At 46.0% G+C, this 21,085-nt stretch overlaps 2 protein-coding genes across 3 annotated transcripts in view; one reads left to right on the top strand and one right to left on the bottom strand.

The window, feature by feature from the left end:
- Nucleotides 1-8,576: 8,576 nt before the first annotated feature.
- Naif1 (nuclear apoptosis inducing factor 1) lies at nucleotides 8,577-13,596 on the bottom strand. The gene is made up of 2 exons (NM_194335.2): nucleotides 11,104-13,596; nucleotides 8,577-9,256 (listed from the first exon to the last, which is right to left on the bottom strand). Exons 1-2 carry the CDS (start codon nucleotides 11,612-11,614, stop codon nucleotides 8,784-8,786), a joined length of 984 nt encoding a protein of 327 aa, NP_919316.1. The 5' UTR covers nucleotides 11,615-13,596; the 3' UTR covers nucleotides 8,577-8,783.
- Slc25a25 (solute carrier family 25 (mitochondrial carrier, phosphate carrier), member 25) overlaps nucleotides 12,583-21,085 on the top strand; it is a 36,984-nt gene continuing 28,481 nt past the window's right edge. For both annotated transcript variants that reach the window (NM_001164357.1, NM_146118.3), the window contains exon 1: nucleotides 12,583-12,986. In NM_001164357.1, coding sequence (NP_001157829.1) covers nucleotides 12,729-12,986 — 258 coding nt within the window. In that variant the 5' untranslated portion in view covers nucleotides 12,583-12,728. The remainder of the gene's footprint in view (nucleotides 12,987-21,085) is intronic.

Raw genomic sequence — 21,085 nt, 5'->3', positions numbered from 1 at the left:
ATTAGTCAGGGGCTTACAAAGGCACAACCTACAAGGATACACACTTTGTCCAGTCTAAGGCAAGCATACATCCTGACTTACTTCCTGCCTGTGTACCTCCTGCCTAAGCATACATGTGACCAGGCATATCCAGTGCTGTTAGAGCTACCAAGTTTGTTTACAGATGCAAAGCTGTGTGGCTTCTTAGGAATGACTGCCTCAGTGTTCCAGAAAGTGATCTGTCCTTGGGCAACTGCGGTTTGCAGGTTAGAGGGATTTTTGTTCTATAGATTTTTCTCTCCTCTCTCCTTTTTAGGGGGGAGGGGAGGTTCAAGACAGGGTTTCTTTATGTAGCCTTGCCTGTCCTAGAACTAGCTCTGTAGACAGGCTGGCCTTGAACTTACAAATATCTGACTGCCTCTGCCTCAGGAGTATTGGGATTAAAGGTGTACACCACCACTTCCCGGATGCTTTATAGGTCTCTTAAGCACAATAATATAAACTTAAAACACAACTGTATCCCTCACATTCCCCCCTTGATTTGTGTCCTGAAGCAAATCCTTGACTCTGGTGGGTGCCTGTTCATATTGGATGTAATAGCCATTAGATAAATTTCACCAAGATGGGAGTTTGCATATCTAGCTAAGGCATTAATGATGCAAGGGCCAACAGTAATTAACAGAAACAGACCGGTCAAAGGTTCAGCAATGGTTGACATCAGGGTTACCCTCCAGGAGGAACCCAGAAATAAGAATGGGACCAGTCGTTTATTTCATCTCAGGTCCCCTCTTTTTGCATTTATCTGAGCATAGCTGGATGATCACTAATGATTCCTGAGTGGTTTACATAAGAGTGACAATTTTCTCCTAAAGCCACACAGTAATCTTGTTCTACAGAGAGCATTTGGAGTGTCCCATCATATTGTAGAACTACTTGAGCTAATGAGTCTACCTGTTGCTAGGTCTTGGTCTGTTTGGTACCTTTCCTGCTATGCCAGTGGGTACTATTGGTAACTGTTTTGTCTCCTCTGACCTAACCTTGCAGTCTTTTGTGAAGGATAAGGGGCAACTTACTCTCTTCTGTAACTATTTCCTGTGAATTTAGAACATCATCCTCAGGGCCCAGAAAGACTGGAATGTCAATCAAAGGCTGGGATGGGATGCAGGCAATAGAGCATTTATCAGAGGCATCTGGTTCACTGGCCCAGCTGAAGAGACAGGGAGCAGTAAGAACCCCTGGAATGGTTCACAGCGACTTTCAGCAAGTCCATGGCTTACATCCATTTGAATCAGTTTGTAGTCTGCACTTGATTCCTGGATCTATCAGCCAAGTGGAAATCTGCTGCAACAGATATAGACTATTGATGGAAGTTAAAGCTTATGAACTTAAAAGAAATATTTTTTAAAGTTTTATTTATTTATTATTCATATGAGTACATTGTAGCTGTCTTCAGACACACCAGAAGAGGACATCAGATCCCATTACAGGTGGTTGTAAACCACCATGTGGTTGCTGGGAATTGAACTCAGGACCTCTGGAAGAGCGGTCAGTGCTCTTAACCACTGAGCCATCTCTCCAGCCCCTAAAAGAAATCTTATATTTGGAACTTCTAGGCACACAGTCATGGTTGTTTGGGGAAAGGAGGAGTCCCAAGACCAAGGGAAAAAGAGGGGAGGGGAGGGGGGAGATGGGAGTAAGATGGGGGAGGAAGAAGGGGGAAGAAGGGAGATGGGGGGGGCAAGGGGGGAGAGGATAGATGAGATCCCAGCTTCAACCTCAGGAATGGGTAGGTGGAAATTTTAAGTTGTACTTATTTGGAGTCTGTTTGACTCGTGAGAGGTAATTCAAGTCTTACTCGACTCTCTGAAGCCTACATGATGTTTTTAGTTTACAAAAAGTGATAAAACGTTTAGATATATTATCATTACCTCTGTCTGTAATCTGTACTGAAATCCACATCATAGAAAAAGCAGCTATTAGGAGTCTGTAAAACAGCTGAAGTAGATGTATGCCTTTGAGTCATAACAAAACCTATGGCTTTGGGTTAAAAAGCATGAATATTTTTTTCCCGCTAGCCAGAGGGCCAGATATACAGACTGGACAGAGATGATTTTAGCTCAGTGAGAAGCGTCTTTAAGTACATACTTAGACAACAACCAAAGGAAATTTAAAATCTTGAGCTTGTAACTCTGATGTGGCCAGAGCTTTACCAGGGCTAGGTTAGCTTATCAGAATTCCAGGGATTCATGTTAAAACTGTGACCTTTTTGAAACTGTAGTATAACAATAGCATAGAGTGAGAAAGTGATATGAAACATCTGTATTGCCTTAAGTCACTTTATTATACTTTTACAACTTGCATTTGGATACCTTAAAATACTTTCTCAGCCCCTCAGAACTTATGTAAACTTAAAACCTTTTTCCTTCCATCTACCCATTCACCACAGATACCAGTAATTATTATCGAGGACAGTCATAAAGGAATAGTAAAACATTACATCTGAAACCTGTTTATCCTCTTAATATAAACATGTTAGCAAGGAAAACCTGTCTGTCTTTCTCAGCATAAGAAAGTTTCTACTTACACATGAAATGAGCTAGCAAGGTAGCTGCAGCCTCGGGCTTCCTTGGGGGACAGAGGTCATAGGTATTCTGTTACACAGGCTGTTACACAAAACAGCATAGGCCGAAGGATTGCCAGACACAGAAGGTCTGAGAGAGATTCTTGTGTATGGGAAAATTGGCCTACCTTGATGTAGGCAGAGTAGGGCAGTGAGGCCAGCAGTGTCCACAGTCTGTGCAGGTCCTTGACAGCAAATGAGGCGTGGGCAGTTTAGCCCTGTTTAACCACAATCCTGGTTAGTGCCCCATCTGTCGTCTTTGGAGACTGTGGTGGTTTGAATAAGTTTGGCCCCCGTAGACTCATGTGTTTGAATGCTTGGCCTATAGGCAAGCAGGCAGTGGCACTATTAGGCACTATTAGGAGGTATGGCCTTAATAGAGGAAGTGTGGCCTTGTTAGGCCCCCTCCATGGCCTCTGCATCACACTTTGTCACCGTGGAGGTAGGTCTTTGAGGTCTTAAATGCTCAAGCTACACCCAATGTGGAAAAATCCAGTCCATTTCTGCTACCTGCAGGTCAAGACACAGAACACTCGCCTCCTCCTGCACCAAGTCTGCCTGGACGCTGCCATGCTTCCCACCATGATGATAATGGACTGAACATCTGAAAGCGTAAGCCAGCCCCAGTTAAATGTGTCCTTTATAAGAGTTGCCTTGGTCATGGTGTCTGTTCCCAGCAGTAAGTTTGTCTTTAGGATCTGGCACTTCTGCCTATCACAGGAAGCTTTTTTTTTTTTTTAAAGATTTATTTATTTATTATATGTAAGTACACTGTAACTGTCTTCAGACACACCAGAAGAGGGAGTCAGATCTCGTTACAGATGGTTGTGAGCCACCATGTGGTTGCTGGGATTTGAACTCCGGACCTTTGGAAGAGCAGTCGGGTGCTCTTACCCACTGAGCCATCTCACCAGCCCCAGGAAGCTTTTTCTATTAAACATTTTACACACCATATTAGGCAGATCTCGTGAAAAGTTTTGAGAGCCATCTCTACCAGATGGTTTTGTGTGTCAACTTCACACAAGGGAGCCATCACAGAGAAAGGAGTTTCAGTTGAGGAAATGCCTCCATGAGATCTAGCTGTAAGGCACTTTTTTCAATTAGAGCCCATTGTGGGTGGTGCCATCCCTGGCCTGGTAGTCGGGGGTTCTATAAGACAGCAGGCTGAGCAAGCCATGAGGAGCAAGCCAGTAAGCAGCACTCCTCCATGGCCTCTGCATCAGCTCCTGCTCCATTCCTGCCCTTCTCCAGTTCCTATCGTGACTTCCTCCAATGATGGGCTATGATCTGGAAATTTAAACCAAATAAACCCTTTTCTCCCCAATTTGCTTTTTTTTTTTTTTTTTTTGGTCATGGTGTTTTGTTGCAGCCATAGAAACCCTAATACATCATCTATTAAGTGTACCTGATGTTAAGTAGACTTGTTTTTCAGTTACTTGCTTTAGGCTTAACCTTGAAAACATATACAGGAGATTAAATAAAGCTCATTTCTATACTTAGTTACATAAAACTTAGCATGATTGCATACCTAGTTCTGAACACACTAAGGAATGAGATCATTCGTGAGGTGACAGAAAGCTGGCTTGCATGGCTCTTTCACAGTAGCTCTTTTTTTTTTTTTTAAATTAAGTTAGAAGCTTTTAAAAGATTAGGTTTTTCAGGCTGGAGAGATGGCTCAGCTGTTAAGAGCACTGACTGCTCTCCCAGAGGTCCTGAGTTCAATTCCCAGCAACCACATGGTGGCTCACAACCATCCATAATGGTATCTGATGCCCTCTTCTGATGCGTCTGAAGATAGTTACACTGTACTCATACAAACAAATAAATAAATCTTAAAAAAATGTTTAAAAAAAGAAAATACTTAAAAAAAAAGATTATGTTTTGCACTTTTGTTCCTGTTAAGTCTAGCCTTAAAAAAATAACTTTTTTTTTTTTTTTTTTTTTTTTTTTGGTTTTTCGACACAGGGTTTCTCTGTGTAGCCCTGCCTGTCCTGAAACTCACTCTGTAGACCAGGCTGGCCTCGAACTCAGAAATCTGCCTGCCTCTGCCTCCCGAGTGCTGGGATTAAAGGCATGCACCACCACACCCGGCTGAAATAAAATATTAATGGAAGTTTATTTAGTATAAAAAAGAAACTTTAAATCATATATAGTCAGTCCAAAGAGAGACTGGTCCTTTCAGAGTTTGCACCATTACTAAATACCACAGTTTCATGTATGACTCAGTTTATCAAAAAAGGCTAAAACTATCGGGCAGTGGTGGTGCACACCTTTAATCCCAGCACTTAGGAGGCAGAGGCAGGCAGATTTCTGAGTTCAAGGCCAGCCTGGTCTACAGAGTGAGTTCTAGAACAACCAGGCCTACAAAGAGAAACCCTGTCTTGAAACAAAACAAAAGGTTAGACATTCTTCAGCTAGCATCTGTCAGCCTGACTAGACTGTAGATAGGGAGACACATCCTTTAGGCCTTTTGTCAGACTGCTTAGGCCAAAGGCTTGCTGCATCATAAGATAGGAAAAATCCCAGTTTCTGGTGTTAGTGTTTGGTCCTCAGGGATATGGCCCTAACTCTTTTAGTCTTTTATTTATTTATATTTTAAGATTACATATTAACAAAGACATCATAATATAAAATATTTTTATAAATGTACAGTGTTTCATAGCTTTATACATTTAATATGTAAAGAAGATATCATTTTTAATTTTTAAAATTTTTTTAAAAAGCCAAAATTTCTTTTTAAAGAAGTTTAAAATCTCTCTACTGTGAGCTTCTGCAATATCAAAAATAAAGTATCCTTTTTCACTTCAAGAGGGGAGAAGCAGGGTACAATCACCATCTGGACAAGGCAAAACCAAATTCCAACAGTGCAGATGACTCAGTGCTCTGGGATTTGCTCAGAATTCTCTGGGCTTTCCTAAGAGGCTGAGGTCACCACCCTGCCTCTACCCTTGGCACACACAGTCTATGAGAGTCAGGTGGTTCCCCTGACACAGAGCGCAGAAGAGACTTAAACAGGCATGCTTGGGTCTAGAGAAAGGAGAGCCAGTTGACTCCAGGACTAGGTTTTCTGTTTTTGTTTGTTTTTGTTTTTATCGAGACAGGGTTTCTCTGTGTAGCCCTGGCTGTCCTGGAACTCACTCTGTAGACCAGGCTGGCCTCGAACTCAGAAATCCGCCTGCCTCTGCCTCCCGAGTGCTGGGATTAAAGGCGTGCACCACCATGCCTGGCCAGAACAAGGTTTTCAATAAAGCAGAACACCTTTAATATTACCCACACCCAAAGGATATTTGATTCCTTCCTAAATTGAGTCCAGTGACCAGAAAGCTCAGGAATAAATTCTGAGCTTGGACCATCAAAATTATCTATGGCAAGTAGCGCTAGCTGTGGTGGCTGGCAGCTGGCAGCTGGCAGGGGCAGAGACAGACACAGAGACAGAGATAGAAAATCCAATACTAATAAACATAGGACACAGAAAACTCACACACTCAAAGGAGACCAATCTGAAACAAAACATGGCCACCGTCATTTATACATTCAACATTCAATGGAGCCTGATTCATTTCTGTTTTGGCTCCCATGTTACAACAAAATTTCTACAAAGATAAGACAAACAAGACCCAAAATCAGACCTCAGGTGGGCCTTGAAATGTCTCTATTTTGGCCCTGGATATTAGAGTACTAAGTTCTATGGAACCGTTCCACATCTCAGATCAGACGTCACAGAAAGCTACTCTGACTAACCAGGGTAGGCCCCCGGAGATGCTGCTTCTCTCAGCATGGCCATTTGCTCTAATAGTTTACAAATGGAAAGCACTTCAGAGCCTTGGATTGTCTCAAGATGCTCACTTCCTGAGGTGACCCTTCAGCCCTGGAGTTCTAGAGGGAAGAATTCTGATGGGTGGTCTAATCTTGCTGGGGTCTCCAGAAAATCCTAATCCCATGGGCTGAGACTAAGACCACTACCATAACTTTTGAGCCAAATTTGAAGCAAGCTTTATTAAATATTGGTCAGGATGATGAACACTGTCCAGTGGTCCATGCCTGGGAGTCCCATAGTATGGTGCTGAATAGACAAGTCATAACCCACAAAGCTACATATTTCCCACCTTCATCCAACTGAGGCACGCATACATCCTGACATACTTCCTGCCGACATTTCTTCCACCTACATGTGATCAAATACATTCTGTGTAGTTGGGGCAACCATGCTTGTTTACAGGAGTGAAAACACGTGGCTTATTATCCTATATGAACGACAGCTCTCAGCATCCCGGGGAGTTATCTGTCCTTGAGCAAGTGGGGTTTACAAGTTAGTGGTATTTTGTTTTATAGATCTAAGCATAGCAATTTAAACTTAAAACATAACTTTAGCCATTACAAGGCTGGTCAGGAAGACATAGTGAGTCCCTGTCTCAAAAAAACAAACAACAACAAAGTGGCAGAGCAGATTTAGCCTGGGGGCTATGTGTGATCAATAAAGACAAGAGGAGTGTGTATTTAAAAAAAAGTGATATTTCTTTAATTTAAAGTTGTGACCTGGGAAGAACAAGTTAGCTTAAGTAATCTAGGCTTCCTCTTTATGCACAAATGGAACAGATACAACAATGGCTCAGTTTTCCAACCCTAGAGAAGAACCAAACTAGGTCACAAAACCTTAGGAGGCTCCTGTAGCAACCCTGCTGGGGCCCCACCTCATTCCACTCTCTGCAGCTAGCATTACACACGCCTCCTCGGAGAAGGGACAGTGGACAGCCACCTCACTGTCTCCAGGGGACCTCTTCCTGGGACAGCAGTGGAGCTAAGCATCTCAAAGTGTGCATGCGTGGAAAGGCAACTTGGCCTCTTTGCTTGGCTAAGATCTGGAACTTTGAGTTGTTGTCATTGGTCATGAGTGTCCCAGATGTGGCAGCAACATGGCGAATGGGGTAGAAACGTGGGAGCCTGAGGCCTCAGCATCGAAAGTTTGAAAGTGATCCAGATAAACCTTGCCTGGCAGAGCCTCGGAGAGAAGGTGGGAAGCCGGGCAACATGTACTTCAGCCCTCTGAGCTATGACCTGCTAGAGCACAGGTCTCAAAGGGCCACTTCCTATCTTCCACCTCTTACATTCAGGGACCGTCCTTGCTTTGGATTCGCTCAGCCAGTGGGGGGCAGGGAGCATCTTCAGGGCACCAGACACTGAGAAGCAGAGTAAGGGAGAGGAGTACTTGGGTGGGATGCTGAGCAGGGCTCTATGTGCAGTGGATTTCGGATGTGTGGTCCAGCGGAGGAGGAAGGTGGCGCCACAGAGCCTGGAGTCCTCCCAGAAAGGGTTCAGCTGTAGAATAAATATGACTGGCTAGAAGTGAGCTTTCTAAAGAAAAAAAAAAAAAAACTGATTATAAAATAAAACTAGAGGTTCACCTCAAGTACACTGCAGCAGGAAACAGGACTCCACAGGGCTTTGCCTTCTAACACTGACAGCACCAGAGGCTCTCCTGTGTCAAAGGCTGGGGATGGGTCAAACTATAGAACAGCTACCCAGAGGTGTCATGGAAGACTAGAGAGTGGCTAACCCACCACACACAGCATTCCTGAGCCAGGCCAGGCTGGCTGCATAAGTCTCAGGGCATATCCAAGAGCTGGGCTGTGTCTGGGTGGTTACAGCAGTCAAGAGAGGAGTCCCCTGAGAATGGAGGCACAGTGAGAAGGAGAAAGGACTGGGAACTCCCAGTGGCGCTGGGAGACATTCTTATTTGGGTGTTATTGCATTTCTGCCAGCGACATTGGCAGGGTGGCACTCAGAAAGACGGTGCACCTGAGGTGGGGCAGCTCGCTGAGGATCGTGTGCTGAGACATAGCCCCAGTGAGAACCAGTCTGACTTTAAAGTTGTTCTAAAGAGTGTGGGTGATGTCTCAAGCCTTCGATCATGTCAACCCATGTCCCATCACCAGCATACATGGCTCCCAACTAAAATCTTCTCAGCAAGGCAGCTCCAGAGGTTGAAGTGAGATATATTGGGTTCCAGGAGCCCAACAAATTAGTTTTCCCAGTCTCCTTCATTTTTCTCACACCAACAAACCCCATGTATCTATCCAAGAGGGAGCTATCCACGTGGCCCACTTAAAGCCGCCCATAGAAACCACTTAAAATTCCATAGACGTGTCCTTCAATCACAAGCAGAGTACTGGCTTGACCTCTGCCTTCACTGGATGATGCTGTCTGGCTGCCCATTCTGGGCCACCGGTCCAGGGGCAGAGGCTGGGGCTGGGTTGGGAGTGTTATTCTGTAGGTAGCGTCGGAAATCTTTAATCATGGGCCGGAGGACCTGGATGAGGACACTCAGGGCCGCCTGAGTGCCCTCCATGGCCTGGGCCTGCCGTTCCTGGGCACAGGCCTGCACCTCCTGAGAACGCCGGATCATCTGTAGCAGGCCATTCTGCTGCTCCAGGTGCTGGGCGATCTCCTTTATGTGCAGGTTGGTGACCCGCTGCTCCTGGATCAGCTTGGCTGAATTGAGGGCAATACGGCTTTTAAGTGCCTGTGGTTTGACAGATGTGTCTGGGGGCTGGGCTATCATCTCCACCGGGGCCTCTGTTGGCAGGGGTGGGGGCGCTTCAGCTGTGCAGTACTCCACCACTCCCTCCTCCAGCGTGTGGTAGGTGGTCTCGGTGGGGACTGCCGGGAAGAAAGAACAAAACAAGAGGTGGGTCACCTTATGGAAGGAATGTGGCTGACTCTGCAACACAGCGAGGAGGCCATTAAACCCTGTGCAGCAGCGGGCAAAGGGAATTCTGGCCTCCCCTGGCTGTATTCACATAAAACCACAGAATCTGAGAGGTTCAGCTCCTTTGTCCTTCAAGGCTGGGATAGAACCCAGGCCTTGTACATGCTAAGTATATGTTCTACTACTGAGATACTTCTCCAACCAGGTTTCAGGATTTCCCTCCACCAGATCTGACAAACGCAGAGATGCCAACAAGAATGGCAGCATTAGAACAGCAAATCCTAAGACTGATACAGGTTGCCACACTAGAATATTTGCATACCACTCCATACTCTTTAGCTCAGTGAATCCTCCAAGTGACAAGAGGTAGACACTGTCCTCTTCAGTTTCAGAGAAGACAACAGAACCACTGGGCTGCTTTGAGCCTGTCTGTATGACCAATCAAAGAAGGATGAGGGCCATAGCAGCTCACGTGTCCAGAAAAGTGTCTCCCTGTCTCCTTAAACACATTGGTCCATAAGATCCCTGAGCATCCTTGCAGATGCTGTTCAAGAACAGTACCTGACTTAGACCAGTGCTTTTCACCCATTTCTGACCTCATATGGACTAAAGAAATATGCAGAGGAGAGCATGCACCCACATACCCCTGGAGAGTCTGGTTGATCCAGTTCAAAGCCCGTCATGACTAAGCAGAATTCAGAGGTGAGGGCAGACACAAAACCTTATTTCAGACACAAAACCCAACCAGCTTGTTCTGTTATCATTCGTCAAAGAGAACCTCGGGAGGAATGCTCATTGTTTGGGCCTTTGTGTATGTGGGAGATGTCAATCTTGTTTACCTTTTAAGAAACTGTGTATACATGTTCATGTATATGCAGGTACACATGTGCACACACACACGTGTTTGTGTGCATATGGAAGGAGATTAAAAGACAACCTCAGGTGCTGTTCATACCTTTTCTTTCTTTTTTTAAAGTTCATTTCCTGGCCTAGAACTCTCTAAATAGGTGAGGCTCCCTGGCTCTTGAGCCCTAGGGGTTTCCCACTTGAATGCTAGGGTTACCAGCATGAACCTCCCCACCTCCTAGTTTCCCTACTTCTCAATGCCATCAGCCATGTGTTCCCCTCACACCAGGAAATCCCTTTTTCTTGTGAGTCCTTGGCTTTTCCTATCTCATAGTAAAGCCACACACATACACACACACACACACACACACACACACACACACTTCATCTGCCCTAGTAGAATATAATTGGTCTATATATTTAATTTCTTGCAGTGTTAAGCAAGGACTTTAACACTGAGCTATCTCTCTAGCCTCTAGGGAATGTTAACTATTTTGGTATTTCTGGTGCCCAGCATAAACAGCTTGATGGACAAATGGATAGACAGGTATCACGAAGCTCCTGAGAAATGCCTGGTGTTTGTTTGTATACTGAAAACACAGAATGTCTTTGTACAGAATGGGTGTCTCACTTGGGCAGTATTAGTCCTAGTTAGTCATTCAACAAGTATATCCTGGCTGCCTATTAATATGAGGTCCTAAGTCCCGAGGGGCTACAGACAATCTCTGCCTTCAACACTACATAGGTCAGCATGTGGGAGATCCAGCTAGCCACATGCTGAGGAAGACCCTAAAAGAACAAGATCAGTCTGGGGAGTTCTTGGAAGACCTCATGGTCTTTCCAAGATCGCCATCTGACTTTTGACCTTTGGCAGCCAATTTGCCCCAGGCTGTCCCAGTATTGCTGGCCCGTCCCATTTATGCAGCTGAATTGAGCAGGAGAGCTCACTCACTCTGTGTCAGGGTGACGGTGGCTGCGGCTGTAGTGGCCGTGGATCCGAGGGCCACGGGATGGATCTCTGTGGTACTGGGTAGGCTGATGATGGTGGCCTCACCCAACAGGTTGCAGATCCTCTGTTGCATAGGGGTCAGCAGTACAGGAGCTATGGCTGTGCCACTGCCACCACTGCCACTGCCTGTCCCAGGCCCACCAGCTCCATCATCTTCTGTGGGCCCTGGAGCTTCGCCACCTTCTACAGCAGCTCGGACTTGGGCAACCTTGCGACGGACCTCGGTCTTGAGGTCGGACCACTTCTTCTTGACTTCGGGCAGCTCCCTACGGCAGGTGGCCACAGCGTTGACCCTTCTCAGGATGCCATGCCAGGCTGCACTCTTGGCAGCCAGAGGGACCCCAGCATTGAAGTGGTTCACCAGCAGGTGCTTCTTCAGTTCCAGTTCCTCCACGATGATCTCCACTTCCCGCTCTGAAAAGTTCATCTTCCTCTTCTTGGCTGGGACAGCCATGGCCTCCCCTTTCCTCTCTTTTTAAAGAAATTATAATGCTCTTAACAGCCCCAATTTCTCTTCTCTTCTTCCTCAGCCTCGCCTCTCTTTCACTCCCACCCCCTTTAGGGGGACAGGCAGGGCTTGTTCAAGGCCAAGTACCAGGCCTTAAGTAACCCCCCTCGCTACGCAAAGTGCGTAGGGCCCAGCCCTGACCGGCCCGACCGCCGCCAGCCAGCTGCGTAATGGCTTCCTGAATCTGCCTCTTCCGCTGGGGTGTGCGGAGATCCGCCCACTTCCCTTCTTCCCGCCCCTCGGCACATCCCTGAGAAGCCCCGCCCTCCAGGTTTGGCGTGGCTCAAATATCTGGCCGATCACTGGCTCTCCAGGCCTGCCATTCCTCCTAGAGGACACACCTCTTTGCTAGAACTGGCCTGGTCATTGGTCTAAAGTCTTGTCTGTCGCTTCAGGATGTCCGCCCACACGGACATTATTCACTTCCATTGGAAAAGCAGACTGTCGTTCAGTTCGTGTCGCGACTATTACGTTGTAAAATTCAGTTGTTTTATTGGCAGTTTAGAAGACTCCTAAAGCTTAGCCTCCTGATTTTGATTCGTGTTCTCGGTTTCGAGTCGTCAGCCCGTTAAATTTTCATTTTATTCAATGGTGCTGTGTTTTCTAACTTCAGTCCACAGTTACCCTCATATACATTTCATTTCCACTGTTAGCTACGATCTCTCCTTACACAACGCTCCTCTCAGCCTCATCATTCCGCAGTCTAAATAGAGCTTCTGAATGGGAATTGGACACAAGGCTTTCTGCTTGCCTATTACCCAGCTTCAGCCAATCCCCGGCTCCCTCAGTTTGAATCGCCTTCGAGCTGGCACGGTGACTCCGCCCCCTCATTGATCCCGGAGCCGACATACCGGCCTATGATTGGTCGGCAGTGCGCCAGAGGGCGCGGTCAGCGCCTCTGCGCGCCGCGGGGCGGGGCTCCCGGAAGCGGCCCCTCCCTCCAGTCGGCCGGCTTCTCGGAGCCCGCGCTCGCTGTCTGAGGAAAGCCGGCGTGCTTCCGCGCTCGGGTCGCTCTCCTGCCGCCTTCAGCCCGGCGTCCGGCGCCCCCGCCTCGCGCCCGATGGTGAGCAGTGTGTTGTGCCGCTGCGTGGCCTCCCCGCCGCCGGACGCCGCCGCCACCGCCTCGTCGTCCGCCTCGTCGCCGGCTTCTGTAGGGGACCCGTGCGGCGGCGCCGTCTGTGGCGGCCCGGACCACCAGCTACGCCTGTGGAGCCTCTTCCAGACACTCGACGTCAACCGCGACGGCGGCCTGTGTGTCAACGACCTGGCGGTGGGGCTGCGGCGCCTGGGACTGCACCGCACGGAGGGCGAGCTCCGGGTAAGTCTGCGTGCGCCGTCCGCGCGGGCGGGGAGGATCCGGGAGGTCTTGAGGAGAGAGACCGACGCCAAGGGGACGGGTCGGGACCGCAGGACTTCTCGGGCTGCTTTCTGTAGCCTGTCAGGTTTCGACGGACGCTGCTAGAGCTGAGCGGAACCCCTGGTGTTGGGGGGGATAGTGTCCCTCCACTGACAGATGGAAAGGAAATTCACACCTTGTTAGTGTGGGGCTCCTCAGGTGGGAGATGGGGCCGTGAGAAAAGCTCGTCGTGGCTACAGATGGGCACCCTTGGGTCTCTTTGATGGACAGAAAGCCCCCTCTACTTCCCTCTAGATAGAAGGACAGATAGATCTCAAGATTGCCCTACGGACCTCAAGGCCAAGTTGGTGCCCATCCTCCCTCAACACCTAGGTTCCTATCCACCCATTCTCATTGGCACCCCTTGTCTGTCTGTCTGTCTCTCGCTCGCTCGCTCTTCTCCCCCCACTCTCGTTTCCATGCCACCGGTGCCTCTAATCTGGTTGCTCACAGAGACATGTGGGTGTTGGGGAAGAAAAAAATGGGAACTGGGGTTCTAGGCAGATCAGTGTGGATGTGGGTGATGAAGACTGAACAGTTCTTTCTCATGGCTTAGACCCAGCCCCCCACTGCTGTTTCAGAACACTGGGTCATGATCCCTTTGTCGAATTGGAGTGCGAATATGTTAAAGAATCTGAAGAAAGATTCTTTTTTTGTTTGTTCGGTTGGTTTTGGGGATTTTTTTTTTCTAGACAGTGTTTCTCAATGTAGTCCTGGCTGCCCTGGAACGCCCTCTGTAGACCAGGCTGGCCTCGGAATCAGAGATCCACCTGCCTCTGCCTCCTGAGTGCGCCGGGATTAAAGGCCTTTGCCACCATCGCTCAATTGGAACTTTTTTCAAAAAATGAAAGTTAGATACATCTAAGGATATTTGTTGGCTGGAAAGGGATGGGCCAAGACTGGGAGACAGGGGTGGAGAAATGGCCATTTCTGGGTCTGCAAGAAACAGAACTACTATCCTTCCTGCACAAGAAGCCCTGAGCAGTGGCTTTTTCTTCCCTTTCTGTTTCATGTTGGTTTTTCAGTTTGACTTTAACTGTGGCTTCCCTTTACCAAGTGTTTCATTATTGTGGCATAGACTGGCTTACAATCTGGGGTGATTCTAATGAGCAGTTTGCCTGATAACCAGTTTGTGGCCAAAATTAGTATTTGGTTCATTTGTATGTACAGTAATTACGAATTTCATAGCCAAATATGAAGAAAACCTGGTAAGGTGGCAGTGAATTATGCCAGTTTGTTACTTAGGTGGCCACATAAAGTGTCATGTCCAAGATAATCTTGGATCAACATCCAAGGTATTTAACCTACTTAGTATCAGCATAGGAAGCCCAAGGACAGCACCGAGCAAAGCAGAATCCTTGGGGTAAGCCCAGAGATTTAAAGATAAGGTTTCTCTCTGTAGCCAGGCTGGCCTTGGACTCACAATTCTCTTAGCTTAAAAACAAAACCAAAAAAATCCTTTTTTAAAAAAGCTAGTTTTAGTTGGGTGGTGGTGACAGTGGACTTTAATCTCAGTACCCAAGAGGCAGAAGCAGGTGGATCTCTGAAAGTTCGAGCTCAGCCTGGTCTACATGTCTACACAGAGAAACCCTGTCTCAAAACACCAAAAAAAAAAGAGAGAGAGAGAGAGAGAAAGAAAAAAGAAAGAAAGAAAAAGAGGAGGAGGGGGAGAGAAAGAGAGAAAAGAAAGTATAGTTTAATACAGAATAGTGTTATGAGCTGGATATTTCCCCATATATGTCTAATGAATAAGTCATTTTTTTCTGTCTGGTTTTATTTATTTATTTATTTATCCCCCCCCCCCCCCCCCCGCATCCCTCCCCTCAGACGGGGTTTCTCTGTGTAGCCCTGGCTGTCCTGGAACTCACTCTGTAGAACAGGCTGGCCTCAAACTCAGAAATCCACCTGCCTCTGCCTCCCAAGTGCTGGGATAAAAGACGTGCGCCACCACAGATATTTTTTTGTTTTTTTTTTTTGTTTTTTTTTTAGCTTGGGTCTGACTATGTAGTTCTGACTGTCCTAGAACACAGTGTCACTGTAGATAGACCAGGGTGGCCTCAGACTCATAGAGATATGCCTGCTTCTGTCTCCCTAGTGCTAGGATTTAAAGGTGTGTACCACTTCACCCAGTGTGAATCATTTTTTGAAGCTAGGATAGCTAAATTCAGAGGATGTGTGCCCGAGGGCACAGTGAAGCCTTGTGGGGCCAGGTGAACCTTTTTGCTCTCACCACAGTTTTCTGTGGTGCCAGGTACAATGAGGACAGCTGGCTGTGTATTCCATGTTCTATCCCTAGCTTTGTGACTCATGGGAGTCACAGTGTTCTGGCAATTCATAGCACATCTAGTATTGATCCTAATCCATTTTCTCTTTTGTAATGATTTTTGACTAAAGGCAAATAAGGAGAAAGTGGCCATCTCTGGTGCTAAGAGAGAACCTGTTTGAGACATTTTCTTGCTCTTAGCTCAGGCCCAGATCTCAGGAGGAAGCCTTGGCTGGCCTCAATCTCACAGCCATCCTCCTACCTCAGAGTCCTGTCTGTCGGCCCTACCCGCCCTCCACCCTGGGATTGTTGCTATGAACCACCTCCAGGTAAAGAAAACCTTTTGGTTACCCTAAAGGAGCATAACTCTCTGTGGTCACTTGACTCCACAACCTTTTGACATCTTGACTGACCTAAGTTCTGTGACGTGAAACTTTTTTTTAAAGAACATAGATTTATTGAGAAGTCAGAACCCTCCAGAGTAGAAAGGGATCCAAGAGAGGAATATCCTAAAAAAATTTTTTTAAAACAGTTTATTTGAAGTATGGATTTACTATTAACTCAGCTCTCCTAGCTTATTTTTTTTTAATAAGTTAGCATACAAAGTAATGTGTGTCATTATGGCATCTTATACACTTCATACACTTTATACACTTTGTTCATAATCATTTCCCTTCCCCTCTTTTTCCAGCTTTTGTACAACTTAAATAGTTGTACAGCTTTAAGAAAGATTAGAAATTATGTTTTATAGACATTTAAACAACGAAAAATGTTCCTTTCTGTAAATAACTAGGCTGCAGCTAGACAGCCTACCTCATGCGTACACACACACACACACCACCACTTCCTGTTGAATTCATTGCTATTAGCTGCCTCTAGAAAAAGGCGGCACTGCTGTTTTTACGTAACTGGTAAGAGCCAAAGGACTTGGGGGCGCCCTCTGGGTAGAAGTGGGTGCCTGCTGTGCAGAAAGCCTTGACAATCACTGTACATTTGGAAGCCTGTGGCTCATGGGAGACTGGGCTGAGGTAGAGGTTTTCACAGGAACATCCGTGAGCCCTTAGCAGCAGATGCAGTCTACTGGAATCATGCGACTGCATAAAGCCTCTTGCTAGTTTATAACAGCTTGAAGTGAAGTTTTCTTTAAAAATAAACCAGCAAGTTTTGCCTTCTTCTGCCTTTGTTCTAGAAGAGACAGACAGAAAAATTACTTAAAATGGAAATGGGAAGAGAAATCCATGGCAGTCAGCCAGGGAGATTTTCTTTGTAAGGGACATTTGAGTAGGAAGCCTGTCTTGGGACAAAAGGAAGGGAAGGGTTTTCTAAAGAAAGACTAAAACATGACGACACCGACACCGGTAGTGACTTTAGGAGATGAGACTCAGCTTGGGCTAATTATAGCATTGACTATTTTGGGCATTTTCATGTGACCAAACAAAATCTATGTTTTAAAACATAGGTTAGGACTTGGCAGCCAAGCAGAGGAAGAAAGAAAGCAGTCTGTGTTACCTATAAGCAGTTGTGTTTTCTAGTTAGACTTGTGGGCTCTCACCCGGGCAAGGGTTTCATGCAGGAGAACATTCCAGATGCTGTGTTAAGCTTGCTAATCTAGAGACTTGTGTGCACAGTTTGAATCCTACAAAAACAAACATGGCAGTAACATGATTTTACATCATTTTACAAGGGAAGAAAAAGCCATCCAAAATGGTGATGCCTTTAGTGGTGAGATGTGCCTATAGTTGCAGCTTGGGGTTAGGAGAGTGGGTGGGACAGGCAGATGGTTTAAATTGATTCCAAGAGTTCAATCCACTGAGCCACATCCCCAGTCCTTTCAGAATCACATGTGTTGCTTCTAAAGTACAGCTTTAAGGCCATCCCACAATCGTCCTGTCAAGGAGTAAGAAAGAGCCCACCCTGCCCTCGCTCTTTCCTTGACCTTAGCAATATACACTTGAGGCAGTCTCTGTTGACTTGAAATCATCAAATGATTGTTAGTGTTGAGTTGGTATTATTCAATCAGACAACATCTCTAAACTTCTTACCTTTTTCGAGTTGGCCAAAACCAGACAGATTTAGATAAGATGGCCTTGTCTATAGAAGAAAACACTTATTTTTTGAGAAAGTATTTCACTTAGCCTAGGTTGGGCTTGAATTTGCTATGTTGCTGAGACTAACTTTAGAAATTTGGATCCTTTTGTCTCTTTTTTTTTTTTTTTCCCCGAGACAGGGTTTCTCTGTGTAGCCCTGGCTGTCCTGGAACTCACTCTGTAGACTAGGCTGACCTCGAACTCAGAAATCTGCCTGCCTCTGCCTCCCGAGTGCTGGGATTAAAGGCATGCATCACCACCGCCCAGCTTCCTTTTGTCTCTTGAGTGCTGGGTTCACAGGTATGTATCACTTGCCTGGTCCAGGACTTTGTGCATGTTAGGCGAGCACTCTACCAATTGAGATAACAGCTTTAATCTCCTTCTAAACCCCTTCTAGGTTGAGACAGGATCTCTTATAACTCTGACTGGCTTGGAACTTGTATTTATTCTCCTGCCTCAGCCTCAGAGTGTTAGGGTTACAGGTGTGGACTTTATGCCAGCTAAGGAAGAACTTGTCTTGGGAAGGGAGAGGACAGACATCATTGGGAATAATGTAATGGCCCATTAGGAAAAGATTAGACTGAGTATATTTATTAAATTGATTCTGCTATATTGTCGTCAAATTGGTTATTGGCTCATTCATGATCATGGGGCCAATTTGGAAAGTGGGTAAATATTTGAAACCATGCATAGTGGCACTGGGGAAGCTAACAGAAAAGGCTAGCCTGAAGTGCAATCGAGCCCTTGTCTCCAAAATACCTCCAAAGCTGATACTTGAAAAGAGGGACCAAAGTAATGAGCAGGACTACTCCCTCCTCTGTCTGAAGTGGAGCTTCACTGATGCATTCCTTTGATGTTCAGAGAGTCACTAATTGTTGAACTCTCCCAGAAATCACATGGGAATGAAGCAAACAGATCCTCTGCTGGAATTCATTTATAGCTCAGCTAAATACAGCTGTGGGTAAAGTCAGTGGACAAAACTGCATTGCTGCAAAGCTGATCTCATTACACTAAGTGCATAGACTTTAACCAGTTCCCATTAGAACTGGGTTTTTGGTTTTTTTTTTTTCCTTCCTTCTTTCTTTCTTTTTTTTTCAAGACATGGTTACTCTCTGTAGCCATGGCTGTGATGGAACTCACTATGCAGACCAGGTTGGCCTTGAACTCACAGACATCTATCTGCCTCTGCCATTGCCTCTTCCTCACAAGAACTGGATTTGAAAGCATCACTGACCACCAAAACTTGCAGTGACTGTCCAGCTTTCCACTTGAAGTAGGATTCTCCTTGTGGCATCCTCCTCCATGGATGGTCATTATCCAACTTAAAACCTGGATTATGTTAGTTCTTTGTGATCTGAGACCAGTCATCTTGTATCAGCTACTCATGTGCTGAAAAGTGCCTTCAAGTAAAGAACAGGAGCTCTTTAGGAATCCAGAAACCAATATCTTTATATGAAAGTGTCAAGATGAGCCAGGCGGTGGTGGTGTATGCCTTTCATCCCAGCACTCAGGAGGCAGAGGCAGGTGAGACCATCGTAATCTACAAAACGAGTTCCAGGACAGCAAGGGCTAAACAGAGAAGCCCTGAAAACCAAGAGGAAAAAAAAATCAAAATGAAACCCATTATTTTGAACACTGGCTAAAAAAAATTAATTTGAAAACCATCAGGCATGGTGGTATAAACCTGTAACCCCAGGATTTAGGAGGCAGAGGCAGGAAAATTGCAAGTTTGAAACTAGCTTGGGCTACATAGTATGGAGACCTTGTTGACCTCTGCCTTCAGTACACACAGGCAATTGGGAAACTTGCTGTTATCTTCCCATGGTCTCTGCTGTTCCTGCTAAAAGCTGGAGGTGTTAGCATTCACATCTCACATAATACACCTTATGTACAGTGTATGGCTTCCTGGGGATTAATAGTACAGTGTTTGCCAGGACTCAGCAAAGACAAAAGAAGCCAGTCACAGAAGAACATATGTTTTATGGCCTGTCTACATAAAATCCAGAGTGGGGATCCATAGAGATAGAAAGTAGCTTACTAGTGTCCTAATCTGAGGGAGAGAGAGAAATGTGGAAGGAAGGGTGGAAGGGTTTCCTGAATGATAAAAAAAATGTTTTCAGGTAAAAGATAACTGTTGTAGCCATACTTTTTGGCTACTTTATTGGGTTCATCTACTACTCTTTTCCACCCCAATCCCTTCCAACCATTTCAACATGAGGGAGTTGGGAAAGAAGGTTAGAAGGCAAAGGGATATAGATCCCTTTAGACTACTGCTGATTAGGGGCAAGTTAATTTTTGATGTCAGGATATCTCCAGCCACCAATCCAGCAAACCAGCATGGGGAACCAGCAGCAGGGAGGTGGGGGGTAGTAGGGAAGGGTCATGTTTGTGTGTGTGTGTGTGTGTGTGTTTGTGTGTGTGTACCCTGCCTGCCTATGCCCCACTCCTCTCAGGGTTCTGGCATTTATACCCTCTCAAGTCCCCAGAATTCCAAATGTTAAAACTCTGCAGTGGCACATGCCACACACCTCCTAGAGCATGAGAGAAATCATAGCGGCTCTGGACAATCTGAAGTAGCCCTTATCCCACTCCTGGGATTAAAACCACATAGTCAGGTAACATAACTGCGTTGTTAAGAAACCATAATCCTCACTACAGATGATGAGCAAACCTACAAAAGATACTGAAGATCACTTTATTTCAAAAGGTTCTCTTGTAGACCCTAGGTTGACCTTGAATTTAGCCTGTGCTAGTGAACACCTTGACCTCTTGAACTTCCAGCCTCCACTGTACTAGGAGGACAGAAGGGTATCACCACACCCGGTTCAGTGCTGGGGAGTAAACCCAGGGTTTCGTGCACCATTGGCAAGCACTCTAACAGCTAACAGCCGAGCCACTGTAGCTCCCAACTGTACACTTTAGTATGGTATATGATCTGGACTCAGAAGTTTCTATAGCTTGTTTGCTAACTATGACATGAACAGTAGGAGGTCCACCTTTTCCAAGAACCGTTTTATCAGTATGGCAATTTAAGGCTCTCATTTCAGAAGGTGGTGTGTATATGTGTGACATATATGTATATATGTGTATTCTAGTTGCTTTCTGTTGCTGTGAAAGTGCTGACTGAAACCAACTTGGGGGACAGGAGGATTTATTTGGTTTATGCTTCATGATACAGTCCTGGATATCAGGTCAGGAACCTAGAGGCAAAACCTGAAGCAGAGACCATAGAGGCTTACTGGACTTCTTCCTGTAACTTGTTCACCTACTTTTTTTTATGCAGCCCAGGTCCACCTGCCTAGAGATGGCACTGTCCCATTATATAAATTAGCAATTAAAGAAAACCTCTCAGTTTGAAGTTCCCTCTTCCCAGGTAACTCTAGTTTGTGACCAAACAGCAGTCAGGTTTTGTCTCTTCACCCAGCTGCCATGCTACCATTTCATTCTGGCCACCCGGAAGCTTGTAGATGTCACGCTGTGACACCTGCCGTGGCATTCCCTGATAAGAGGTTTAGGAGATCAGAGAAACTTCCCGCCTTATCACTGCAAATCTCAAGGTTTTGAACACCACCTTTGTTCCTGGTCTTACCTCAGGTGGCCTGCTTCTAGACTAGATTTAGTGCTGCATGATGGGGTGGAGCAACAGGCATTAAGTCCTGACTCTACTGTGT

The sequence above is a fragment of the Mus musculus genome, chromosome 2, assembly GCF_000001635.26.
Source record: "Mus musculus strain C57BL/6J chromosome 2, GRCm38.p6 C57BL/6J".
Taxonomy (NCBI): Eukaryota; Metazoa; Chordata; class Mammalia; order Rodentia; family Muridae; genus Mus; species Mus musculus.
The sequence above is the reverse complement of the archived record's forward strand: the minus strand, read 5'-3'. Positions and strand labels throughout refer to the sequence as shown.